The sequence below is a fragment of the Geotrypetes seraphini genome, chromosome 1 (assembly GCF_902459505.1).
Source record: "Geotrypetes seraphini chromosome 1, aGeoSer1.1, whole genome shotgun sequence".
Classification (NCBI taxonomy): Eukaryota; Metazoa; Chordata; class Amphibia; order Gymnophiona; family Dermophiidae; genus Geotrypetes; species Geotrypetes seraphini.
This window is the reverse complement of record NC_047084.1, coordinates 30,828,956-30,850,123: the sequence shown is the minus strand read 5'-3', so window position 1 is coordinate 30,850,123 and position 21,168 is coordinate 30,828,956. Positions and strand designations below refer to the sequence as shown.

General features: G+C 41.0%; 1 protein-coding gene across 8 annotated transcripts in view; it reads right to left on the bottom strand.

Annotated features, from left to right (window-relative positions):
- The window catches only part of PDE8B (phosphodiesterase 8B), a 234,346-nt gene that overhangs the window by 51,712 nt on the left and 161,466 nt on the right, over nt 1-21,168 (bottom strand). For all 8 annotated transcript variants that reach the window (XR_004537931.1, XM_033929322.1, XM_033929352.1 and 5 more), the window contains 2 exons: nt 8,796-8,841; nt 4,074-4,209 (listed from right to left, as the gene is read on the bottom strand). Coding sequence is in view for 7 of the 8 variants with exons in the window: in XM_033929322.1 (XP_033785213.1) it covers nt 4,074-4,209; nt 8,796-8,841 (182 nt within the window). In the remaining variant the exon portion in view is untranslated. The remainder of the gene's footprint in view (nt 1-4,073; nt 4,210-8,795; nt 8,842-21,168) is intronic.

Genomic DNA, 21,168 nt, shown 5'->3' with positions numbered 1-21,168 from the left:
AACAAACTTGACGGGCTGAAGTTAGGACTCAAAAGTGATGAACTGGACTAGAATCTGGTTGACGGACAGACGCCAGAGGGTGGTGGTTAATGGTATTCACTCGGAGAAGGTAAAGGTGAGTAGTGGAGTCCCTCAGGGATCGGTGCTGGGGCCGATCCTGTTCAATATGTTTGCGAGTGACATTGCCGAAAAGTTAGAAGGAAAAGTTTGCCTTTTAGACACCAAGGAAGGAGTGGAAAACATGAAAAAGAATCTGCAAAAGCTAGAGGAATGGTCTAATATCTGGCAACCAAAATTCAATTTGAGCTTTTCACACACATATATTTAATATTTATGGATATTTATTAGTAAAAAATACAAGGTGATTTTGAATGTGTGAACTAAAATTCAGTGCAAAGAAGTGTAGAGTAATGCATTTGGGGATTACAAATCAGAAGGCGCCATATGTGCTGGGAGGTGAGAGGCTGATATGCAGGGATAGGGAGAGGGACCTTGGAGTGATAGTGTCCAAACAGCTAAAGGCAAAGAAACAGTGTAACACGACAGTGGCTGTTGCCAGAAGGATGCTAGGCTGTATAAAAAGAGGGTTACCTCCCTCTCTTCAGAGTTACATGCCTCTGAGCTAAGTTTGAGTACATACGAGTCCTTCTTTTTGGAGGTTTAATTGACTTGAGTCAGTCTCTTCAATTGCAGTCTAGCTATTTTTCTGACTCTCATTGTTACATTGTCCCTGGTTATTGGAAACATGTATAAAAAGAGGTGCAACCAGTAGAAGAAAGAAGGTGTTGATGCCCCTGTACAGGTAGATGGTGAGGCCCCACTTGGACTACTGTGTTCAATTTTGGAGACCATATCTGGCAAAGGACATAAGAAAACTTGAAGTGGTCCAGAGAAAGGCGACAAAAATGGTATAAGATTTGTGCCAGAAGACGTATGAGGAGAGACTGGAAGCCCTGAAACAGAATGTACGCAGGTAAGGCTAGACTCAAGGCACTGCTCTTTGACCTAAGGGCCACCGCTTGAGCGGACTGCTGGGCATGATGGACCACTGGTCTGACCCAACAGCGGCAATTATTATGTTCTTAATATCCTAGAGGAAAGGAGGGATAGGGGAGATATGATTCAAACGTTCAAATACTTGAAAGGTATTAACATAGAACAAAATCTTTCCCAGATAAAGGAAAATAGTAAAACCAGAGGGCATAGTTTGAGGTTGAGGGGTGGTAGACTCAAGAGTAATGTTAGGAAATTCTTCTTTACGAAGAGAGTAGTTGATGCATGGAATGCGCTCCCGAGGAAGGTGGTGGAGAGGAAAATGGTGACAGAGTTCAAACAAGCATGAGATGAACACAGAGATCTCTATTCAGAAAATAATGGGTATATATTGAAGGAACTAAGGCCTGTCTATGGACATTCAGTTGAGGATGGGATGGGAAGGGCTTTGATGGCTGAGATGGTTAAGGTGGGCTGGAGTGAGCTTTTGACGGAGACTCCAGAAAATAGAACCTAAGCACACTACTGGGCAAGGCTCTGGGTTTCTGGCCCAGAAATATCTAAGAAAAAAGACCATTTAAATTAAATGATTAATTTATGGAGCATGTATGGTTGGGCAGACTTGCTGGACCATTTGGGTCTTTATCTGCCATCATTTACTACGTTTCTTTTATGATTCACTTAAACAGTGGTGCAGACCATAAGGGGGTGCTCCGGAGGTCAGCGTCCGCATTGGCGTCATGTTCCGGGAACTGACATACCTCCGTACCTGCCTCTTGGTTCTGGCAATTAGTCAAAGATAGGATAAGTGGTTCAGGTGGGGGGAAGGGGTGGTGTGACATTTTTGGGGTTCATAAGAGTACAGGGCTTTGGAGTACCTTTCCACCCTCATTAATCTCACTTGCCCTATGTAGAGAAGTAAGGGGAGGGAGTTTAGTTGATGTTACTCTTTTATTGTATATGCTTGTTCTATTATTGTATATGATGCATTATTATTTGTACTGTGCACCTTTGCGGTGCGCTGGTGTTGTATTTGCTGTGTTTGCATCAATAAAAATTGTTTGAACCTAAAGCAGCAGCAGCTGTGGTTGTGGGCCATTAGAGGCAGTGCTCTGAACAGGCTGCTTGTGGCCTTCCCTCTTCTGCATCACTGATGATGTCACTGATGACACGGCAAATAGATACCCTAGTAGAGCAGGCTGCAAAAAGCCTGTTTGCAGCACTGCATCTAACAAATAGCTACCACCACCGCTGCTGCTATTGGAGGCCCAAAGGTATGTCAAATCTCATGGTGGTGGGGTCGGTTGGGAGGTGCTGCACAGGGGTATGAAAGGGAGTGATGGAAAATTGCTACACAGGGGGATGGGATTGAGGGAGGAATGGAAAGCTGCTACACAGGGGAATGAGACTGAGGAAGGGATGGAAAGTTGTTACACAGGGGGACAGGAGGGATGGAGAGGAGAGAGGAAAAATTGTTGGATATGGGGTGGAGGAGAGAAAGTGAAATAGGAGGCTAGGAAAGGAGTGAGATGGGAAATGGGAGAGCTAGGGACTGAGAGGAGAAGGAGAATTGAGAGGGAGATCAAAGGTTAAAAAGAAGATTTGAGTGAACAGAGGCAGAAAAGAAAAAGTCAGGAAAGCTGAGAAGGAAAAATCAATATGTTGGAGACAGGCATAAGGATGGAATGTAATGAGAGAGAAGAGGAGAAAAAAAATGAACAGCAGACATAGGAAAGAGAATTAGTAATAGATAGGGACCAAGATGATGGAAAACTAAAATGTCCAGACAAGGTAGAACAAATTGTTTATTCTGATTTTATTAACAGGAATATGTTAGCTTTGGGGTATGTGCACCACATTATTTTTATATTGTGTTCAGTGGCATATTCATACAGCTGATTTGGTAGAGGGACTGGAGTCCAAAATTAGTAGATGGGCACCAAAATTTCTCTTGGCCAAAGTGCAATATATAAATACTTGAGCTAGTGGAGATTCTCAAGCCCTACCAACTGAAGACATCTTCCTCCAGTCCGGCAACCAGAAATCTCCAAGATTTACAGCCAATGGCAATATCCTGAAGCTGCCACTGCTTTCATGCATGCATGAAAGCCAAGCGGGAGTGGGGAGGAGGAAAGGCAGCATCAACCGCTCTGCAATGTTGTTGCCAGCTACAGAACTTGGAAAGTTCTGGTCACTGGACCTGAGGTGACTGTCAGTTGGTGAGGCTTGGGGATCCCCACCAGCTACAGCAAGGGAGATCAGAGCCGGATTAAAGAATAGGTCCAGTAGGTACGTGCCTAGAGCCCAAAATTGTCAGGGGGGCCCGATGAAGGAGGGCATCAACGGAAATTTTTTTTTTTTTTTCAAACGGCGATGGCCTCCCCCCAGCATCGATCGGCAACGCGGCCACCCCCATCGACGCATCGATCGGCAACGGATCCCCCTCAATCCCACATCAATCATCTGCCCTACTCCCTTTTCTCTCCCTTCTCCTCACTTCCATCATTTGCCCTGCCCCTTTCTTCCCACATCAATCATCTGCCCTGCTCCCTTCTGTCTCCCTTCTCCCCACTTACATCATCTGCCCTTCCCTACCTCTTTCTTCCCACATCCATCATCTGTCCTTCTCTCTCTCCCTCCATCCTAGGCCCATCTCATTACTCACTTTTCACTCTGATTTTTTTCAAACGGCGATGCCCCCCCCAAAAATACATCGATCGGCAACGCACCCCCCCTTTTGACAGACTGATCGGCAATGGACCCCCTCCTCCATCGACGGAAAGTAAGATAAGCAAGGAACGCGGGTAAGATAGGCAACAGCAACTGTAATTTTCCAAGCAGTGCTGCTTGCCCAAAGCTTCTCCTCTGACGCAGCTTCCTGTTTCTGCCTGGGCGCATTAAATTAAATTAAAGGGTTACCACCTTATTTTGATTGTTTTATTTTTTAGTTATTAATCTTCATTTAGTTATTAATCTTCATTTCTACAAAGACCACACAGAAGAAACTGCTTTTTAAAAGAGGGATGCAGAGTTCTAGAGCAAAATTAACCAAGTATGACACAGAGAAAACAGACGCTTACCTTTTATGTGTAATAGCTTCCAATTCAAAAATATTAAAGTCCCAGCTTTCTTCATTATCAAGCAACTGTGCTATCCGAGGTGGAATGTCATTTATAGTTATTGGCACTGAAAGGTGACTATGGCTGTGGTGCATATCTGTCAAATGTAATTGGAGATCTTTTATTATAAAATATATTACAGTTTTATTCAACCCTTTTGAAGTATATATTATCCAAGGACAAGCAGGCAATATATTCTCACATGTGGGTGATGTCATCCACGGAGCCTGGCATGGACAGTCAACAAATGCATTTGTCACTTGAAAGTCTTGAAGACCACTCACACTGTGCATGCGCGAGTGCCTTTCCATCCAATGACCACCAGTTCTTAGTTTTCTGCAGAGCTGAGACAATCTCTTTTTCTTCCTCTGAGCAAGTCAAACTACATTTTAAAAAAGGTCTTTTTTAGATATCTATTTTATAGGTATATATTGTGCGTATATTTTAGACATCTTTTTGTGCCTTCCAGAAAAATATTTTTGTTACTTTTTACACGCTTCTTTGTTCAGGCCTCAACCTGTTTTCAGGCTGACAGCATTTACTTGTAACTTCAACATATTGCAGTCCTTTGATCTTGCATCTTAGCAAGTCAAAAGATGACTGGTGTCAAGAAAATATCTATTGAACTTACATTTGATATTGTGAGGGGAATATAAGAAATGGAGCTCTTCTAGTGAACAATGTGATGGGTATCTACATCATGCCATCATTCTGTTTATTTAGTTTTTCCTTCCTCTACGGCATGATGTAGATACCCATCACATTGTTCACTGGAAGGGCTTTCTCCACTTCTTATGTTCCCCTCACAACATCAAATGTAAGTTCACTAGATTACCATCAGGTTTGATTCCTATACACACTTTTTATTCAGTCACCTTCACATTTTTCAATAGATATTTTCTTGACACCAGTCATTTTTTGACTTGGTAAATTAATCACCACTCACTATACATTTTATTCACAAACAAACCACATTTATAACATTATCTCAAGCCATATTTTATTCAACTTTTATTCATAGGATCCCTGAGGAAGACAGGATAGTCGAAACACGGACCATGTTGGGTTCTTAGTTCCCATTCTTTGGGTCCTAGACATTTTATCAGGTGGATTAAAAGATTGTATCTTCAATAAAGCCTGCATCTTGGATATCTTCTCCACAGTTGTTTTTGTTTTCATCTGTTACTTGGATCTGTGGAGTACCCAGGGTCAATTTTTGGTTTGCTTGTTTTTAAATTCAGACACAGCCTTTGTCTCCACCACCTATTCTGGGAGACTGCTCCATGCATCTATCACCCTTTCTGTAAAGAAGCATTTCTGTAGATTACTCCTGAGCCTATCATCTCTTAACTTCCTCCTATGCACTCTCATTTCAGAGCTTCTGTTCAAATTAAAGAGACTCAACCTGTGCGCAGTTACGCCATGTAAGTATTTAAACGTCTCCCAGCGCTTTAGAACATAAATATTTGTTAAGCAATTCAGCCTTTTCTTTATCAGCTTCTACATATTTCTCCCCTTCACTTTTGAGTCTCACAATGCCACTTTTGCACTTCTTCTTATCACTAATATATCTAAAAAATGTCTTGTCTACTCGTTTTACCATGTCAGCTATTTTTTCTTCCATTTGCATCTTTGCTTTCCTGACTACTCAACCAGCCTTTAACTTTTCCTCATATTTTTGCCTGTCTTCCTTTTTCTGTGATCTTTTGTAGTTTATGAAAGCGAACCTTTTAATCCTTACATTGACAGCTACTACTTTTGAGCACCAAAGCAGTCTTTTCCTCTTACGTTTATTTACTTGCCTCACAAAAAGGTCTGTCACCTTACAATAACTTCTTTCAGTTTTGCCCACATGGTGCGTTCTACATTTGATGCATCTGACATCACCTCTAGTGCCTCTGCTCTCTCAATAGCGATGCACATACAGGCCTGGTTTTGACTCTGATCTAGATGCCAATCTCAGGACCATCTCTCTAACATTCCATATTTAGGGGATGATTTATTTGGAGATCGTATAAAGGAGGCCTCTCAAAAAAAATCAAGAAACATACAAACTGCATGACTTTGTCTTCTTCAAAGTCTCACCAGTCTCAATCACCAAGAAGATATTCTAGCTTCTCGAGGCACTCTACGTACTACTCAAAGCAGTAGTATTGCCAGCCTTCTGCGGTTACTCGCACAGTGACTCAAAGTTGCCCTAGGTAACAAAGGGAGCAGAAAACTTCTGCACCAAGTCAGTCTTAAAAGCAGCAGGTTTTCTTTACTTACTTCTAGAGAGTATAGCCAGTATATCTCATCTTCCACTTCAAACTTTGCCATCCTCCAAGAGAGTCTCTCCTCAAGATGCATCAGGACCAAGTCACCATGATTCTCATAGTACCTTGGTGGCAGTGTCAGCCTTGGGATCTCCTCTTGCAATTCAACAGCAGGGAACCCATCATGCTACCAATCTTTACAACCTTGCTAACCCAGAATGAGGGTTCTCTTCTCCATCACAATCTGTGTTTGTTAACACTCACAGTGTGGTATCTCTCTCCAAACCATTAGATGACTCTGCATTTTCAATACCAGTATTAACTATCATTGAAGCTTCCAGAAGACCTTCTTCAGTAAAGGACCATCTTCAGTAAAAGGTCACCTCAGCGTTATTAGTGCTTTCCATGCATCAACAGACAAAAATTAATTTTCTCTCCATCCTCTGGTATCTAAATTCATGAAAGGATTTAGCAATACCAAAACCACCCCTCAAGCCCCCACTGGTGCCGTGGCATCTTAATGGAGTACTTTCACATCTGATGAAGCATCCGTTTGAACCACTACCAACTTCACATCTTAAGTATCTCTCTTAGAAAGTGGTATTTCTCATAGCAATCACATTTGCATGTTGCATCAGTGAGCTACAAGCATGCTGATACAACTTTCTACCATGACAGAGTTGTTCTTTGCACTCATCCAAAAGTTCCTCCTGAAAATTGGCTTGGAATCCCATCTAAAGCAATCTTTCTAGAGCCTCATTCTCATCCTGGTGAAGCTACACTTCATATATTGGACTGTAAACATTCTCTGGCTCAGTACTTGGATCTTATCAAACCTTACAGAACTTCTACTCAAATGTTTCTGCCATTTGATCTGAACTGGGAACTCCAGTTACTACAAGAAACATCTCCACATGGCTCACAGTCTGTATCTCCTTTTGCTATGTTCGGGCTGGGCCGATGCTTCCAGGGGATGTCAATGCTCATAAAGTTCGAGCAATGGTCACTTCAGTAGCTTATCTACATTACATTCCTATTGAAGACATTTGTAAAGCAGCCACCTGGTCCTCTATCCATGTCTTTGCATCTCGCTACTGTTTGGAGAATCTTACATAATATAGTCAGTTGGTTTCAGTGAAACAGTTATCCAAAATTTATTCTCCATTTAAACACCAACTTCCCTCCAACCCTATTGGTTTTGCCAGGCTCATGAAAATTCCCAATAACCCTCTTTTCAAAGGCATGATCCTGGCAGCTAGGGAGTCCCACTTGTGAGAATATACTGCCTGCTTGTCCTTGGATAAAGCAGTTACTTACCTGTAGCAGGTGTTATCCGAGGACACCAGGCAGATATCCCCACCAGGCAGATATCCCCACCACTCTCCCACCTTCCCTAGCTGGCTTCTTAGCTTTTTTACTGAACTGGCAGTCTCACACGCCATTGGTGGGCAGTAAGGCACTCACACATACGCGATACGGGCGGTCTTCAAGACTTTGAAGAGACAGTGCACTTGTTAACCATCCATGCTGAACTTCATGGATGACTTTGCCCACGTGAGAATATCTGTCTGCTACCTTCAGATAACACCTGCTACAGGTAAGTAACTTCGCTTTTCTGTTTCTCCCATGTTTCTCCCATGTTGTAGTCATTAAAGGGATAATTTCTTAAAGCATTTTTAATATATAAAGCATGTTGTACATGCCTATCTAAAATTGAATGTGGGGGATAAGGGATAGGGACTTGTATACCGCCTTTTTGTAGTTACATAACCACATTCAAAGCGGTTTACATACAGGTATTCAAGCATTTTCCTTATCTGTCCTGGTGTGTTCACAATCTGTCTAATGTACCTGGGACAGTGAAGAATTCAGTGACTTGCTCAGGGTCATAAGGTATACGTATGCAGGCCAACAAGAAGCCTGGAAAGAGGTATGGAAAAAGCAAAGGGTGGAAATAAGAAACAGGACCTAGTGATACTGCAGGCCATAGGGTAGTTGAAGAAGTCTCCAGGAACCAACTGAATCAATACACTACAGGCACAATGGTAGTGACTGAGTACTCTTCATTAAAACCAAAAAGGCCAAAAAGGATAGATATTTGAGCATCAGCCACACTAAGAACCCTAGGTATTAATCATTTTTCTATCGCAGACATAACAAGGAGAAAATGTTTAGTACATAGCATTATGGATTTGAAAAGCTAGTTAGATTGTTACTAAATTTGATGTGAACATATGGGAGTGCAAAAGGGGAACTTTGTTCTTGATTAAGTAGGGTATATCCTACTGTCATCAAAATATCTAGAAGTCCTAACTAGATACAGGAATTCACATATCGAGACAGGAATAACTTAGAGACTGAATGGGACAACAGTTCTTTGTCTACAATAATCTACTATATTTCTCTGAAAACTAAATATACAACTTACTTTTAGAAAATACATATTCATTTCCTGAAAGTCTTCTCAAACCATCCTGAAAGAAAAAGATATAAGGTACTATGTAATGAGTAAAAATATATCAGGGATCAGTGTATAAAAAGTTACATTCAGCTTATGAAACTGTTTACCTAGTAAATATCGTGATCCCCACTGTATCACCATTTAAACCAGGGGTGTCCATCCTTTTGGCTTCCCTGGGCCACATTGGCCAAAAAAGTGTTTCTGGGGCTGCACAAATGTGCAAACGCTGCAGCAAGACAGAGGAGGGAGCCGGCAAGACGGTAAATACCCGGGGGCAGCAGAGGAAAACACTGCATCACCATCGATCGGGGCCACACAAAATACTTCACGGGGCCGCATGTGGCCCTTGGGCCGCAGGTTGCACACCCCTGATTTAAACTGTTTTTCTTAAATGCAATGATGATTGTAGAGTGGATAATGGAATTTAAACTAAAGCTCAACCCCGAGAAAACAAAATTATTTTTTGCTTCGCCACGACAAAACCATCTGCAGACTTCTTTGACTTTAAATGCTACCCAGTACTTGATTCATTCTTCCATCAAAAACCTACGTGTGACTCTCGATCAAAACTTAACCATGCGAACCCAAGTAGACTCTGTATATGGAAGGGTTTTCATATGCTATGGAAATTGCATACTCTCCGAGTTTATTTTTACATTTCAGCATTCAAATTATTGGTTCAATCTCTGGTGCTGAGTTATCTGGACTATTGCAACATTGTCTATTTAGAAGGCATAAAGAGAATTTTTTCTAGATTGCAGATTATTCAGAATGCTGCAGTTAGACTCATATTTGGCCAGAAAAAGTTTGATCACATCACTCCTTTTTATCAAGAATTGAACTGGTTGCCTATTGAGGCATGCATTATTTTTAAGTTGGGTTGTGTTTATTATAAAGTTTCTATAGGTCAAGCACCATCTTACTTAGCTGATTCCTTCCTTGTTTCAACTCAAAAGCATTCCAGGAGATCTCATGAACGTGCTCTTTCCTTTTAGGCAGCAACTTGGGACAAGGATTTTAAGCATTTACTATTGACTTTCATTTCTTATTTACATTTTAGAAGGCAATTGAAAACTTGGCTGTTCTATAGGTTCTTGGGTAATTAACATTCTATATTTTTTTGTTGCTCTTATTTCAATATTCAGTTGTAGTTTATTATTTAATTTTTTGTTAACCGCATAAAACTTTATGGTTATGTGGTCTAGAAACTGAGTTTTATGTTATGTTATGTTCAGCTTCCAATTCCCTAAAATGGAGGATGACTACCTTGTACCTGATTGTCACTAACTTTAGAACAGGTGAATAATTACAACCCTTCCCCCCAAAAAAAAACCAAAAAAGAATACCTTGTGAAATATAACCCCTATCTTAATTACTTTTGTACACTGATATTTTTTCTAGTCTTGGAAAACAAATGGGCAAGCGATACTCTAGTCCCAATAGGATTGATGACGAAGAAGCATACAGGGTAAAGAATTATTATGAGGCCTTTATTGTAGAATAATCAGATAAAAAGACACCCAGCACAGCTTTGTTTCACCCAGCAGGACTGCTTCAAGGGTCTTTGGTGAAATGACAGTTATGTTTATCATTGTCATTTCACCAAAGATAAAAATGGAACGATTTAAAAGGCGAAACAAAGCCTCCGGTCACATAAGTCTCCGCTCATACATGCATGTTGGGTGCCTTTTAATCTGATTATTCTTCAATAAACGCTTTACAATAACTCTTTACCGTGTCTGCTTTTGTCATTTTTCTAGTTTTGTAATTATACTTTAGTTAAGAATAGTTAAAGGAAGTAGACTAGGAGAAGTGAGGGTAAGATGAGGATGAGATTTAGGATGGGGTTATAAATGGAATGCAAGGAATGAGGGCTTTTGCTCTCTTTTCAATTGTGCTTCATCAGAGATGGACAAGCAATTCCTTAATAGAGATATCCAGGTGGGAGGAATTGAGGAAATAGTGGTAAATATATACCGGTATTATGTAAACACGTGGTTTCTGTTTTACTTGAAGATATGTAGATTGGTTTTGGTTTAATAAAAATAGTTTGCTTTTTTGTTATTATGTTAATTGAACAAGTCTGCCCTGTGAACTTCTAAAAGCTAAGTTACTCAGCATTTCATATTCTGCTATTTTCACTGTTTTTCAGCATTATATCTGCTTAATTTCTCTTCTCCTCCTCCCTGTTTCTTACTTTAAAAAAACACAAAAAATAAACCCTTCTCTTTCCTTTGTTAAATCTTATTTCCTCTTCCTTGAAATACGGGTAAGACTTACAGTCCCACCCACCCCAGGGACTACTGTTCATATCTAGAGACCCAAATAATCAGGACTACTCAAATCAAGTCACTTCACAACCAATCAAGATGACCTTTATTCTATGCAATCACTGTGGTGCTTTAATTCCAAGACACACTATTTGGAGACTTAAGGCTTGCCCCATCTGTCTTCAACTTGCTAGTATTAAGGAGGAGCTCTGCAAACTTAAACAGGAATTGAATACAATAAAATCAGCTTCCATCACTCCACAAAATCATACCAACTTACCACCTCTACCTCAAAGAATAAAACAGCCCAGGAACAAATGTGTTACAGTAGGCTCAGGAAGACTAAGACATGTAACACAGAAACATCCACCTTCACTAATATTACCTCTACAGAATTCCTTCGCTCCACTAGTGCAGTGCGATACTCAAGAAAGCAGAAGGGAGGTGGAACTGGAACCAATGAAGGTAACTCAAGAGAACAAGCGCACCCTAAGCACAAATAAAAAAGCCAAAAACAGAAAACTATTACTGTTGGGTGATTTCATCATCAAAGGCATTAACCTTGGAACACAAGGCGAGGAGACCAAAATAGTAAAATGTCTTCCAGGATCCTCAGCTACCAGGAGTTCCAGGCAAATACTGACTATAATTAAAGAAGAAACTAAGGATTTTAACATTGATGTTGTTATCCATCTGGAAACAAATGACCTGGCCAACAACTCTATACTTGCAGCGCAGAAAGCTTTTCGGGAGCTTGGTGAGGGCTTGAAACCTTTTGTAAAGACTTTAGCTTTTTCTGAAATACTGCCTGCATATGGAAAGGGAGAGCAAAGAGTGAAAAACACAGAGGACTTTAATAGATGGCTCAAAGCCTGGTGTCATCAAGAAGGCTTCAGGTACATAGGAGGATGGGGAAATACATGGAAGGACAAGAAGCTATATTGCACTGATGGGCTACATATTACTACAACAGGAAAAAGAAACCTTGCAGAGAAATTTAGACAATATGTTTCTAGGCATTTAAACTAGAAGGTGGGGGTGGTGTATGTATGAAGGACAATTATAGAGACCAACCCCGGCAAAAGAAAAGATGTGATGGTAGTACAGATTGCAACATAAACAATATCAGAAACTCACTTCCTAGCATTGCAACAGAAAGTGAAACGAAACAAAAATTTATACGAAAAAGGAGATTACCGCTGGAAAGTGATGACCACAAATGCTCGCAGTCTAAACAACAAAGTTCATGATCTGCAAGCCCTGATGTTAGAGGCAGATCAAGATATTGTCGCTATCACAGAGACATGGTTCAGTGAATCACATGGATGGGATGCAAACATATCGGCATATAATCTTTTTAGGAAGGACAGAGATGGTCAAAAAGGTGGAGGAGTAGCACTCTATGTAAAGATCAATATCCAAGCGACTGAAATGCAAGGGACCTGGGGAGAGGAAGAAGCGATATGGATCGCTCTGAAAAGAGAAGATGGAACTTCTATCCACATGGGTGTAGTCTACAGACCTCTGACTCAATCACAGCAAATTGATAAGGATCTGATTGTGGATATCCAAAAGTTTGGAAGGAAAGAGGAGGTGCTGCTGTTGGGAGATTTCAACCTGCCGGATGCGGACTGGAATGTTCCATCTGCAGAATCGGAAAGAAGTAGGGAGATTGTGGATGCCTTTCAAGAGGCTCTGCTCAGACAAGGGAAAAAGCGATATTGGATCTGGTCCTCACAAGTGGAGAGAGTATCTCTGTTTGAATGGGTGCTCACCTGGAAAGTAGCGATCATCAAACAGTTTGGTTTGATATGACGGCTAAAGTGGAGAGCAGCCGCACGATACTTAAAGTCCTAGATTTCAAACATACGAACTTTAATGCAATGGGAGAGTACCTGAAGAAAGAGCTGTTAGGATGGGAGGACATAAGAGAAGTGGAAAGACAGTGGTCTAAGCTGAAAGGAGCGATAAAAATGGCTATGGACCTTTATGTGAAAAAAATAAATAAAAACAAGAGATAAAAGGAAGCTGATATGGTTCTCCAAACTAGTGGCAGAGAAAATAAAGGCGAAAGAGTTGGCGTTCGTGAAATATAAAAAAAACCCAAGAAGAGGAGTGCAGAAAGGACTACAGGGTGAAACTAAAAGAAGCCAAGAGATACGTCTGGTGAAAGCACAGGTGGAAGAACAAATGGCTAAAAATGTAAAAAAGGGAGACAAAAATTTGATATAATCAGTGAAAGGAGGAAGATGAAAAATGGAATTGCTACACTAAAAGATGCTGGGAACCGATATGTGGAAAGTGATGAGGAAAAAGCAAATGTGCTAAATAAATACTTCTGTTCTGTGTTCACAGAAGAAAATCCTGGAGAAGGACCGAGATTGTCTGGCAAAGTTACACGAGAAAATGGAGTAGATTCTGCGCCGTTCATGGAGGAGAGTGTTTATGAGCAACTTGAAAAACTGAAGGTGGACAAAGCGATGGGACCGGACGGGATCCATCCCAGGATACTGAGGGAGCTCAGAGAGGTTCTGGCGGGTCCTATTAAAGACTTGTTCAACAAATCTCTGGAGATGGGAGTGGTTCCTGGAGATTGGAGGAGAGCGGATGTGGTCCCTATTCACAAAAGTGGTCACAGGGATGAAGCAGGAAATTACAGGCCGGTGAGCCTCACTTCGGTTGTTGGAAAAATAATGGAAGTGTTGCTGAAAGAAAGGATAGTGTACTTCCTTGAATCTAATGGGTTACAGGATCCGAGGCAACATGGCTTTACAAAAAGTAAATCGTGCCAAATGAACCTGATTGAATTTTTTGATTGGGTGACCAGAGAGCTGGATCGAGGACATATGCTAGATGTAATTTACTTAGATTTCAGCAAAGCATTTGATACGGTTCCTCATAGGAGGCTGTTGAACAAATTTGAAGAGCTGAAATTAGGACCCAAAGTGGTGAACTGGGTTAGAAACTGGCTGTCGGACAGACGCCAGAGGGTGGTGGTTAATGGAAATCGCTCGGAGGTAGGAAAGGTGAGTAGTGGAGTCCCTCAGGGTTCGGTGCTGGGGCCAATCCTGTTCAATATGTTTGTGAGTGACATTGCTGAAGGGTTAAAAGGAAAAGTGTGCCTTTTTGCAGATGATACCAAAATTTGTAACAGAATAAATTTAATTTAATTTAATTCTTATATACCGCTAATAACCGTGAGGTTTCTAAGCGGTTTACAAAAATGATGCATTAAAGATACAATAAATAAAAACTAAATAAATAAGATAGGTACTTGGAAATTCCCTAACTGTCCCAAAGGCTCACAATCTAACTAAAGTACCTGAAGAAACAGTATGAAAAATAAAATAAAAAGACAGAGGTAGAGATAGATAGAAATGAAATATTCCAACAAGTAATGAATGAATAATTTAAAGATAGAATTAAAATAATAATTAAAGTAAACAAAATAGAGATAAAAATAAGCATAGAGAGAAACAGAAACACACTCCAAAAAAGCATCAAGATCTTTGACTTGTAATTATTATGATCATTTAACACCAGATCTTAAATGCCTTTCCGGAATACATCATATCCCTATCCCTCTCCATACCCACCTCCATCTCCACCCCAATTCACTTCAACCACCATTCCCATTCTATTCTTTAACTGCAGTCAACCCCAGTTCCGATGGCTATCATCTGGGACCCGAGTTTTCTCCAAGAACAGGCGACATCTCTGGTAAGGTAATCTCCACCGCTGCCGCACATGATGCGAGATCCTCAGAGGTAGACCCTTCGGAATGGGGGAGGAGTGAAGACGGTGTCGGGTACCCTGCTGGAACAGGCTCCCAAACCGACCGTTGATCTGAGCGTCGGACTGCAGCTCTCCTCTGTCGGCTCTCCCCTGCTGGAATGGGGGAGGGGTGTAGATGATGCTAGGTGCCCTGCTGGAAAGGGCTCCCGATCTGGCCACTAGTGAAACTGGCAGTTGGTGCTGAGCACCGTCAGCGCTGCTCCTCCTGTAGTTCTCTCCCCTGCTGGAACGGGGGAGGGGTGTAGATGATGCTAGGTGCCCTGCTGGAAAGGGCTCCCGATCTGGCCACTAGTGAAACTGAAGAGGGAATGGAAAATGTGGAAAATATGAAAAAGGATCTGCAAAAGTTAGAGGAATGGTCTAATGCCTGGCAACTAAAATTCAATGCAAAGAAATGCAGAGTATTGCATTTGAGGATTAATAATCAGAAGGAACCGTAAATGCTGGGAGGTGAGAAGCTGATATGCACGGACAGGGAGAGGGACCTTTGGGTGATAGTGTCCGAAGATCTAAAGGTGAAAAAACAGTGTGACAAGGCAGTGGCTGCCGCCAGAAGGATGCTGGGCTGTATAAAGAGAGACGTAGGCAGTAGAAGGAAGAAGGTGTTGATGCCCCTGTACAGGTCATTGGTAAGGCCTCACTTGGAGTATTGTGTTCAGTTTTAAAGACCGTATCTGGCGAAGGACGTAAGAAGACTTGAAGCGGTCCAGAGGAGGGCGATGAAAATGATAGGAGGCTTTCGCCAGAAGACGTATGAGAAGAGACTGGAAGCCCTGAATATGTATACCCTAGAGGAAAGGAGGGACAGGGGAGATATGATTCAGACGTTCAAATACTTGAAGGGTATTAACGTAGAACAAAATCTTTTCCAGAGAAAGGAAAATGGTAAAACCAGAGGACATAATTTGAGGTTGAGGGGTGGTAGATTCAAAGGCAATGTTAGGAAATTCTACTTTACGGAGAGGGTGGTGGATGCTTGGAATGCACTCCCGAGAGAGGTGGTGGAGAGGAAAACGGTGACTGAGTTCAAAGAAGCATGGGATGAACACAGAGGATCTAGAATCAGAAAATAATATTAAATATTGAACTAAGGCCAGTAATGGGCAGACTTGCATGATCTGTGTCTGTATATGGCCGTTTGGGGGAGAATGGGCTGGAGAGGGCTTCAATGGCTGGGTGGGTTTAGATGGGCTGGAGTAGGTTTTAACGGAGATTTTGGCAGTTGGAACCCAAGCACAGTACCGGGTAGAGCTTTGGATTCTTGCCCAGAAATAGCTAAGAAGAAAAAATTTAAATTGAATCAGGTTGGGCAGACTGGATGGATCATTCGAGTCTTTATCTGCCGTCATCTACTATGTTACTATGTATTGTTTTGCTTTGCTTAGACTTTCTTTCTTCTATTACAAGTCCCTTAAACCAGATTGCACTTACCCTTAATTTCCTGCCTTCAACCTGCCGCCTCTGCAATGTGATGTCACATGCCACTGAGCACGTAAACATACGTACTACTAGGCGCCTGCATGCTTTTTTGTTGTTACTATGTTATGAAGGAGAAGCCTAGTGGTTAGAGCAGCAGCCTCAGCACTCTGAGGTTGTAAGTTCAAGTCCCACTGCAGCTCCTTTTGATTCTGGGCAAGTCACTTAACACTTCATTGCCCCGGGTACAAAATAAGTACCTGTCTAAAATATATAAACCATTTTGATTATAACCATGCTTAGTAAAAGCGGTATATCAGGTCCCATCCCCTTTTCTTGTTTTGCTTAGTCTTTCTTCTATTACTATGTTATTACCGTGCTGTACCATGTTTTGTCATATGTTTTACCATGCTTTGTTAACTATGTTTTGCCATCTCTGTTAGACAATGTTTGTCATGCTATCCTCTACCATGTCTGAGAGTGCGGCACAGAGTTCAGAGCTACAGCATCAGCACCCTGAGGTTGAGAGTTTAAGCCCACACTGCTCCATGTGACCCTGGGCAAGTCACTTGCTTCGCCATTGCCCCAGGTATATTAGATAGATTATGAGCCCGCTGGGACAGACAGGGAAAAATGTTTGACTACCTAAATAAATCATTCTGAGCTCGCCTGGGAGAATGGTATAGAAAAATCAAATGAATAAATAAATAATATTATAGCTTCCTTAAACTAGATTGTACCTACCCTGATTTTCCTGCCTTCAACCTGCCATCTCTGCATAGTAATGTCACAGGTCACTGATCACTTAAAGGTGATCATTATAAGGTGCTTGGATACCTCTGGGATGCTTATTCTTGCGCTTTTTACTTTCTTTCTGGTTTTCTCTCTGTTTGTCCTTCTATGACTTTTTCTACTGATCTTCTGCCAATGTTCTTTTCTCATGAAACATCGGTTTATATTCCTTCTCTTATCTGCCCCTGTTCTATCCCCCCCACTCACCACCACTACCTTGACTGCCCTTCCTTTCATTACCCAACTCCCCCCGTTAGATACTTTGACCTCCTCTCCTCCAAATCAAACTCGGCCTCATAAATGTCCACTCACTCCCTTATCGCAGATCTTGTCCAGCACCATCACTTACGACATTCTTTGTCTATGAAGACCTGGCTCCATCCAGGTGACACAGTCAGGCTTCTTGTTCCCTCTCCCTTCACTGTCCCCTGCCAATCTCACCACAGAGATGGCATGGCCTGCTTATTTTCCTCCATGTTGAAAGTCCCTTTAAATCTTATCTCTGAAGTTCTCATTTTATAATCAATTTTTCATCAGTGCATGTCTTCCTTGCCCTTATTTATCATCCTCCTTCTCATGCTTCAACCCCAGCCCCTATATAACTGATATGCTTTTCTATTAAAATATAAGTGTTCCTTTCCAGTTTTCCTTTAGTTTGAAAACCACTTAGGCCTGTTTACTACAGTTACAGCAGTATAGTATGCATGAAATAAATAAAAATCCTTCTTCCCTTTCCTTCGAAGAATTAGTAGCTTTCACCTCTGAGTGTGTTACTCTTTTTGATCCTCTTATTCTGTTAGTAGAATTCAACTTACCACCTTCTGACCTTGCTTGTTCATTTCACTCTTTCATGCTCAATGCCGGTCTCACACAGCATACACATTATCTAATTCACAACGCTGACAACACTCCGAACCTTGTCTTCACCTCTCTGAATTTCACGCTGACTCCCTCAGCTATCAAAACCTTTCCCTATCCCTAAATGAATCACCTTCTTGTCATTTTCACCCTTTCCCTTCCTTCACCATCTGCCCCACCCTCTCTTCCTCCTTTTTGTATTCTCAATTATTGCAATACTGCTCTCATTGCTGCGGCCTTTGCTAACTCATGTCCTTTTTCCTTTCCTTTTTTTTCTTAAGTTTTCAATTTTTTTCCAAGAAGAAATTAATACTATCAAAAGGTCAGGAAATCATTATATAAATCAATTATTAAGTATACATTTCTCAAGTTCACATAATAGATCCAAGACTTGAAAAAAGTGGAACTAAAATAAGAACTAAGTTTACAGGAAACAATATCTCCCTGCATCTATAAGGAACTGTGAATTAAATTATACAAGAGCAAAACATAGAAATCCTCTTATGCTTCTATACGCTTCATTGCCAGCAATGATGTATGGTGAGATGGTTTAAAGAAGATATATCTTGAGGATTGGTATCTCACTATACATTTACAAGGATATCTCAAGTATAAAGTTCCACCAATATGAGTAACTCCAGGTTTCAGAAGCAAAAACTGACTTCTTTGCCTCAGCATATCACAGGAAACATCTGGAAAATTTTGAATTTTATAACCCCAAAACAATGTATGTCTGTTTTTAAAAAAGCATCTTCAAAATCCACATCTTACCTGGTTTTAAAGCCACTGTAGCTATTGAAGTAGAGGGCTGAGCTGAATCTTTATCTGAATTCTCCAACACTGCTGAGATGTTTTGAGATACAATGTCCTGATCCACCTGTTGTTGATTCTGTACTTCTTTTATTGGCAAATAATACACTTCTGAAAAAGGGGGAACCGTTTCCTCAGGAACAGAAAGAAATTCCAAGAAATATCTTTTAAGCATTTCCCTAGGTGTTAAAGAGAACACGTGTGGAAAATTCAAGAAATGTAGATTATTATTGCGAACATTATTTTCCAAAAAGTCAACTTTCCTTCTCAGATTAGCAATATCTTTCACCACTACTTCTTGTACTGAACAAGTCTCAGTCAAATCTTTTTCCATCTTAATTATATGTGCATTCAAAGTTTCAGTATCAGCTTTCATAGTTCTTAAATTTTCCTCACAATCTTTAATTCTAAAATCCAACAACTGAATTTGTGGGCACAAAGTCTTTCCATGATTAGCTATTAACATCCATAAAGAGTTTAAAAGTTACCTCATTTGGTTTAGTCAGAAGAAAATCCAGTAAATATAAAGATCTCCTTTGTTTCAAGGAAGAATCTCACTCTACTTCACTCCTGGAAGCACCATTTCCCTCCCCCATAGTTGTAAATTCAGAAGTTGACCTGAACACTAAAGGAGTACCCTCCAAACAGGACTCCAGCTCAACCATTTGATTGAAGATGAGCCTCGGGTGAAGAAGCGCCTATAGAAAGCGACTCTGCTGACCCCAACAATGGAGTGCTGCTATTGCGTAGTTGCTCTATCACTGGAGCTTAAGGTTGTACCTGAATTACCACTCTTCTCCAGAGTCTCTCTCCGACAATCAGACAGTTCCTGCTCTCTTCATAAAAACATTAATTGGTCCCGCTGCTAGTGTTTCTAAAATCTCTGAGGCTCTAGCAGCAGTCTTCCAACACCACTTCGCATCGTTGAAAAATATCACCAAAGGAAAGAGGAGGCTCAACAGAGGTTAGGTGAGCGTGGCCATCTTGGATGAGACTCATGTCCTTTTTCTGACTTTTCTTCATTCTTCTGTCAGGTTGAAGACTTCCACTCTGCCCTCTCCACTATAATTGACCAACATGCCCCCTCAGACCTATTCCTAAGCGTCACTCTAAGGCTGCTCCATGGCTTTCTCCTGTCCATCAACTCAGGTCTTATGTTCAGAAGGCCAAGTGCCACTGGTGCATGGCATATTTTCCCTCTTTGCTCTAATTTTTCCACACTTGTTATAAAGAATATCGTGCTGCACTTTGCCACACCAAGAGAGATCATTTCACTGTCCATAGGCTCTTTTCCATCTCTTTTATACCATGTCACTTCAGTCTGCTATCTCTCCTATGACCCTCTACTTCTTCCCCTATTTTTTTCTTGCTCTTGCTTGGCAGCATAAAACTGACTATTTATGTCAATCTCTCCTACCACCTGATTCCCGTTCCTTGCTCCCTACTCCATCATCTTCTCCTCTTTCTGAACCTTGCTCTGCCTCACTTTACACCCTGTGGTCATCATTTTACTTACCCAGTGAACATTCTGTCTCCCGCATTATATCTTTTCTTAATCCTTTCTCCTCAGCAACTGACCCTTGGCCAGCCCATCTATTCAAGAAACTATTTGCTATTCTGATCCCTTCTCTTCTTTCTTTTCTTTATTGTAGCCTCTCTGAAGGAGTGGTCCCCTTCACATGGAAACATGCTCTAGTAAACCCCCTTCAAAAGAAATTGCACTTAGACCTCTGTCTCATCTAGTATTCAACCGATTTCCAACCTTCCGTTCTTTTCAAAAGTTCTGTAAAAGATTGTCCTCATGCAGTTTGACCAACATGTTGAACATTCCAATATTCAACATGTCGTTCTCAACATAGAACGGAGATTCTTCTTGTGGCCCTTAATGACTCAAATTGTTCTTCATTGGACTCTCATCATTCTATAGTTTTTGTATCTCTATATCTTTCTTCTGAATTGATCTTGTTGATCACACCTTGCTTCTTTAGTGGCTTATCTCAATTAGTATCATAGACCCTGTCCTATCCTGGTTCTCTTTCAGGTTGCACTTATCAACTCACCTTTAACCATTTGTCTACAGCTACCTTTATTCTCAAGTCAGGTGTTCCACAGGGTTCCGTTCTTGCTCCTGTTATTTAATATCTTTCTTTCTCTATTACTGACGATTATCTAGCACCCCTTACTACTATGGTGATGATATTCAGATTTTCTGTTGTATCATTGATCCAGTTTGGTCTATTATTTAAATACCTGTCTTTCTCAAGTTTCTGCAAGGCTCAAGGAGAGTCTTTTGTACCTTAACTCAGCTAAATGTGAATCTATTTGCTTTTCTGCCTGTTCTGATGTTGTCCTCGTGCCACCTTTTATTGGCAATCAACCCTTTCACTATAAGGAGTTGG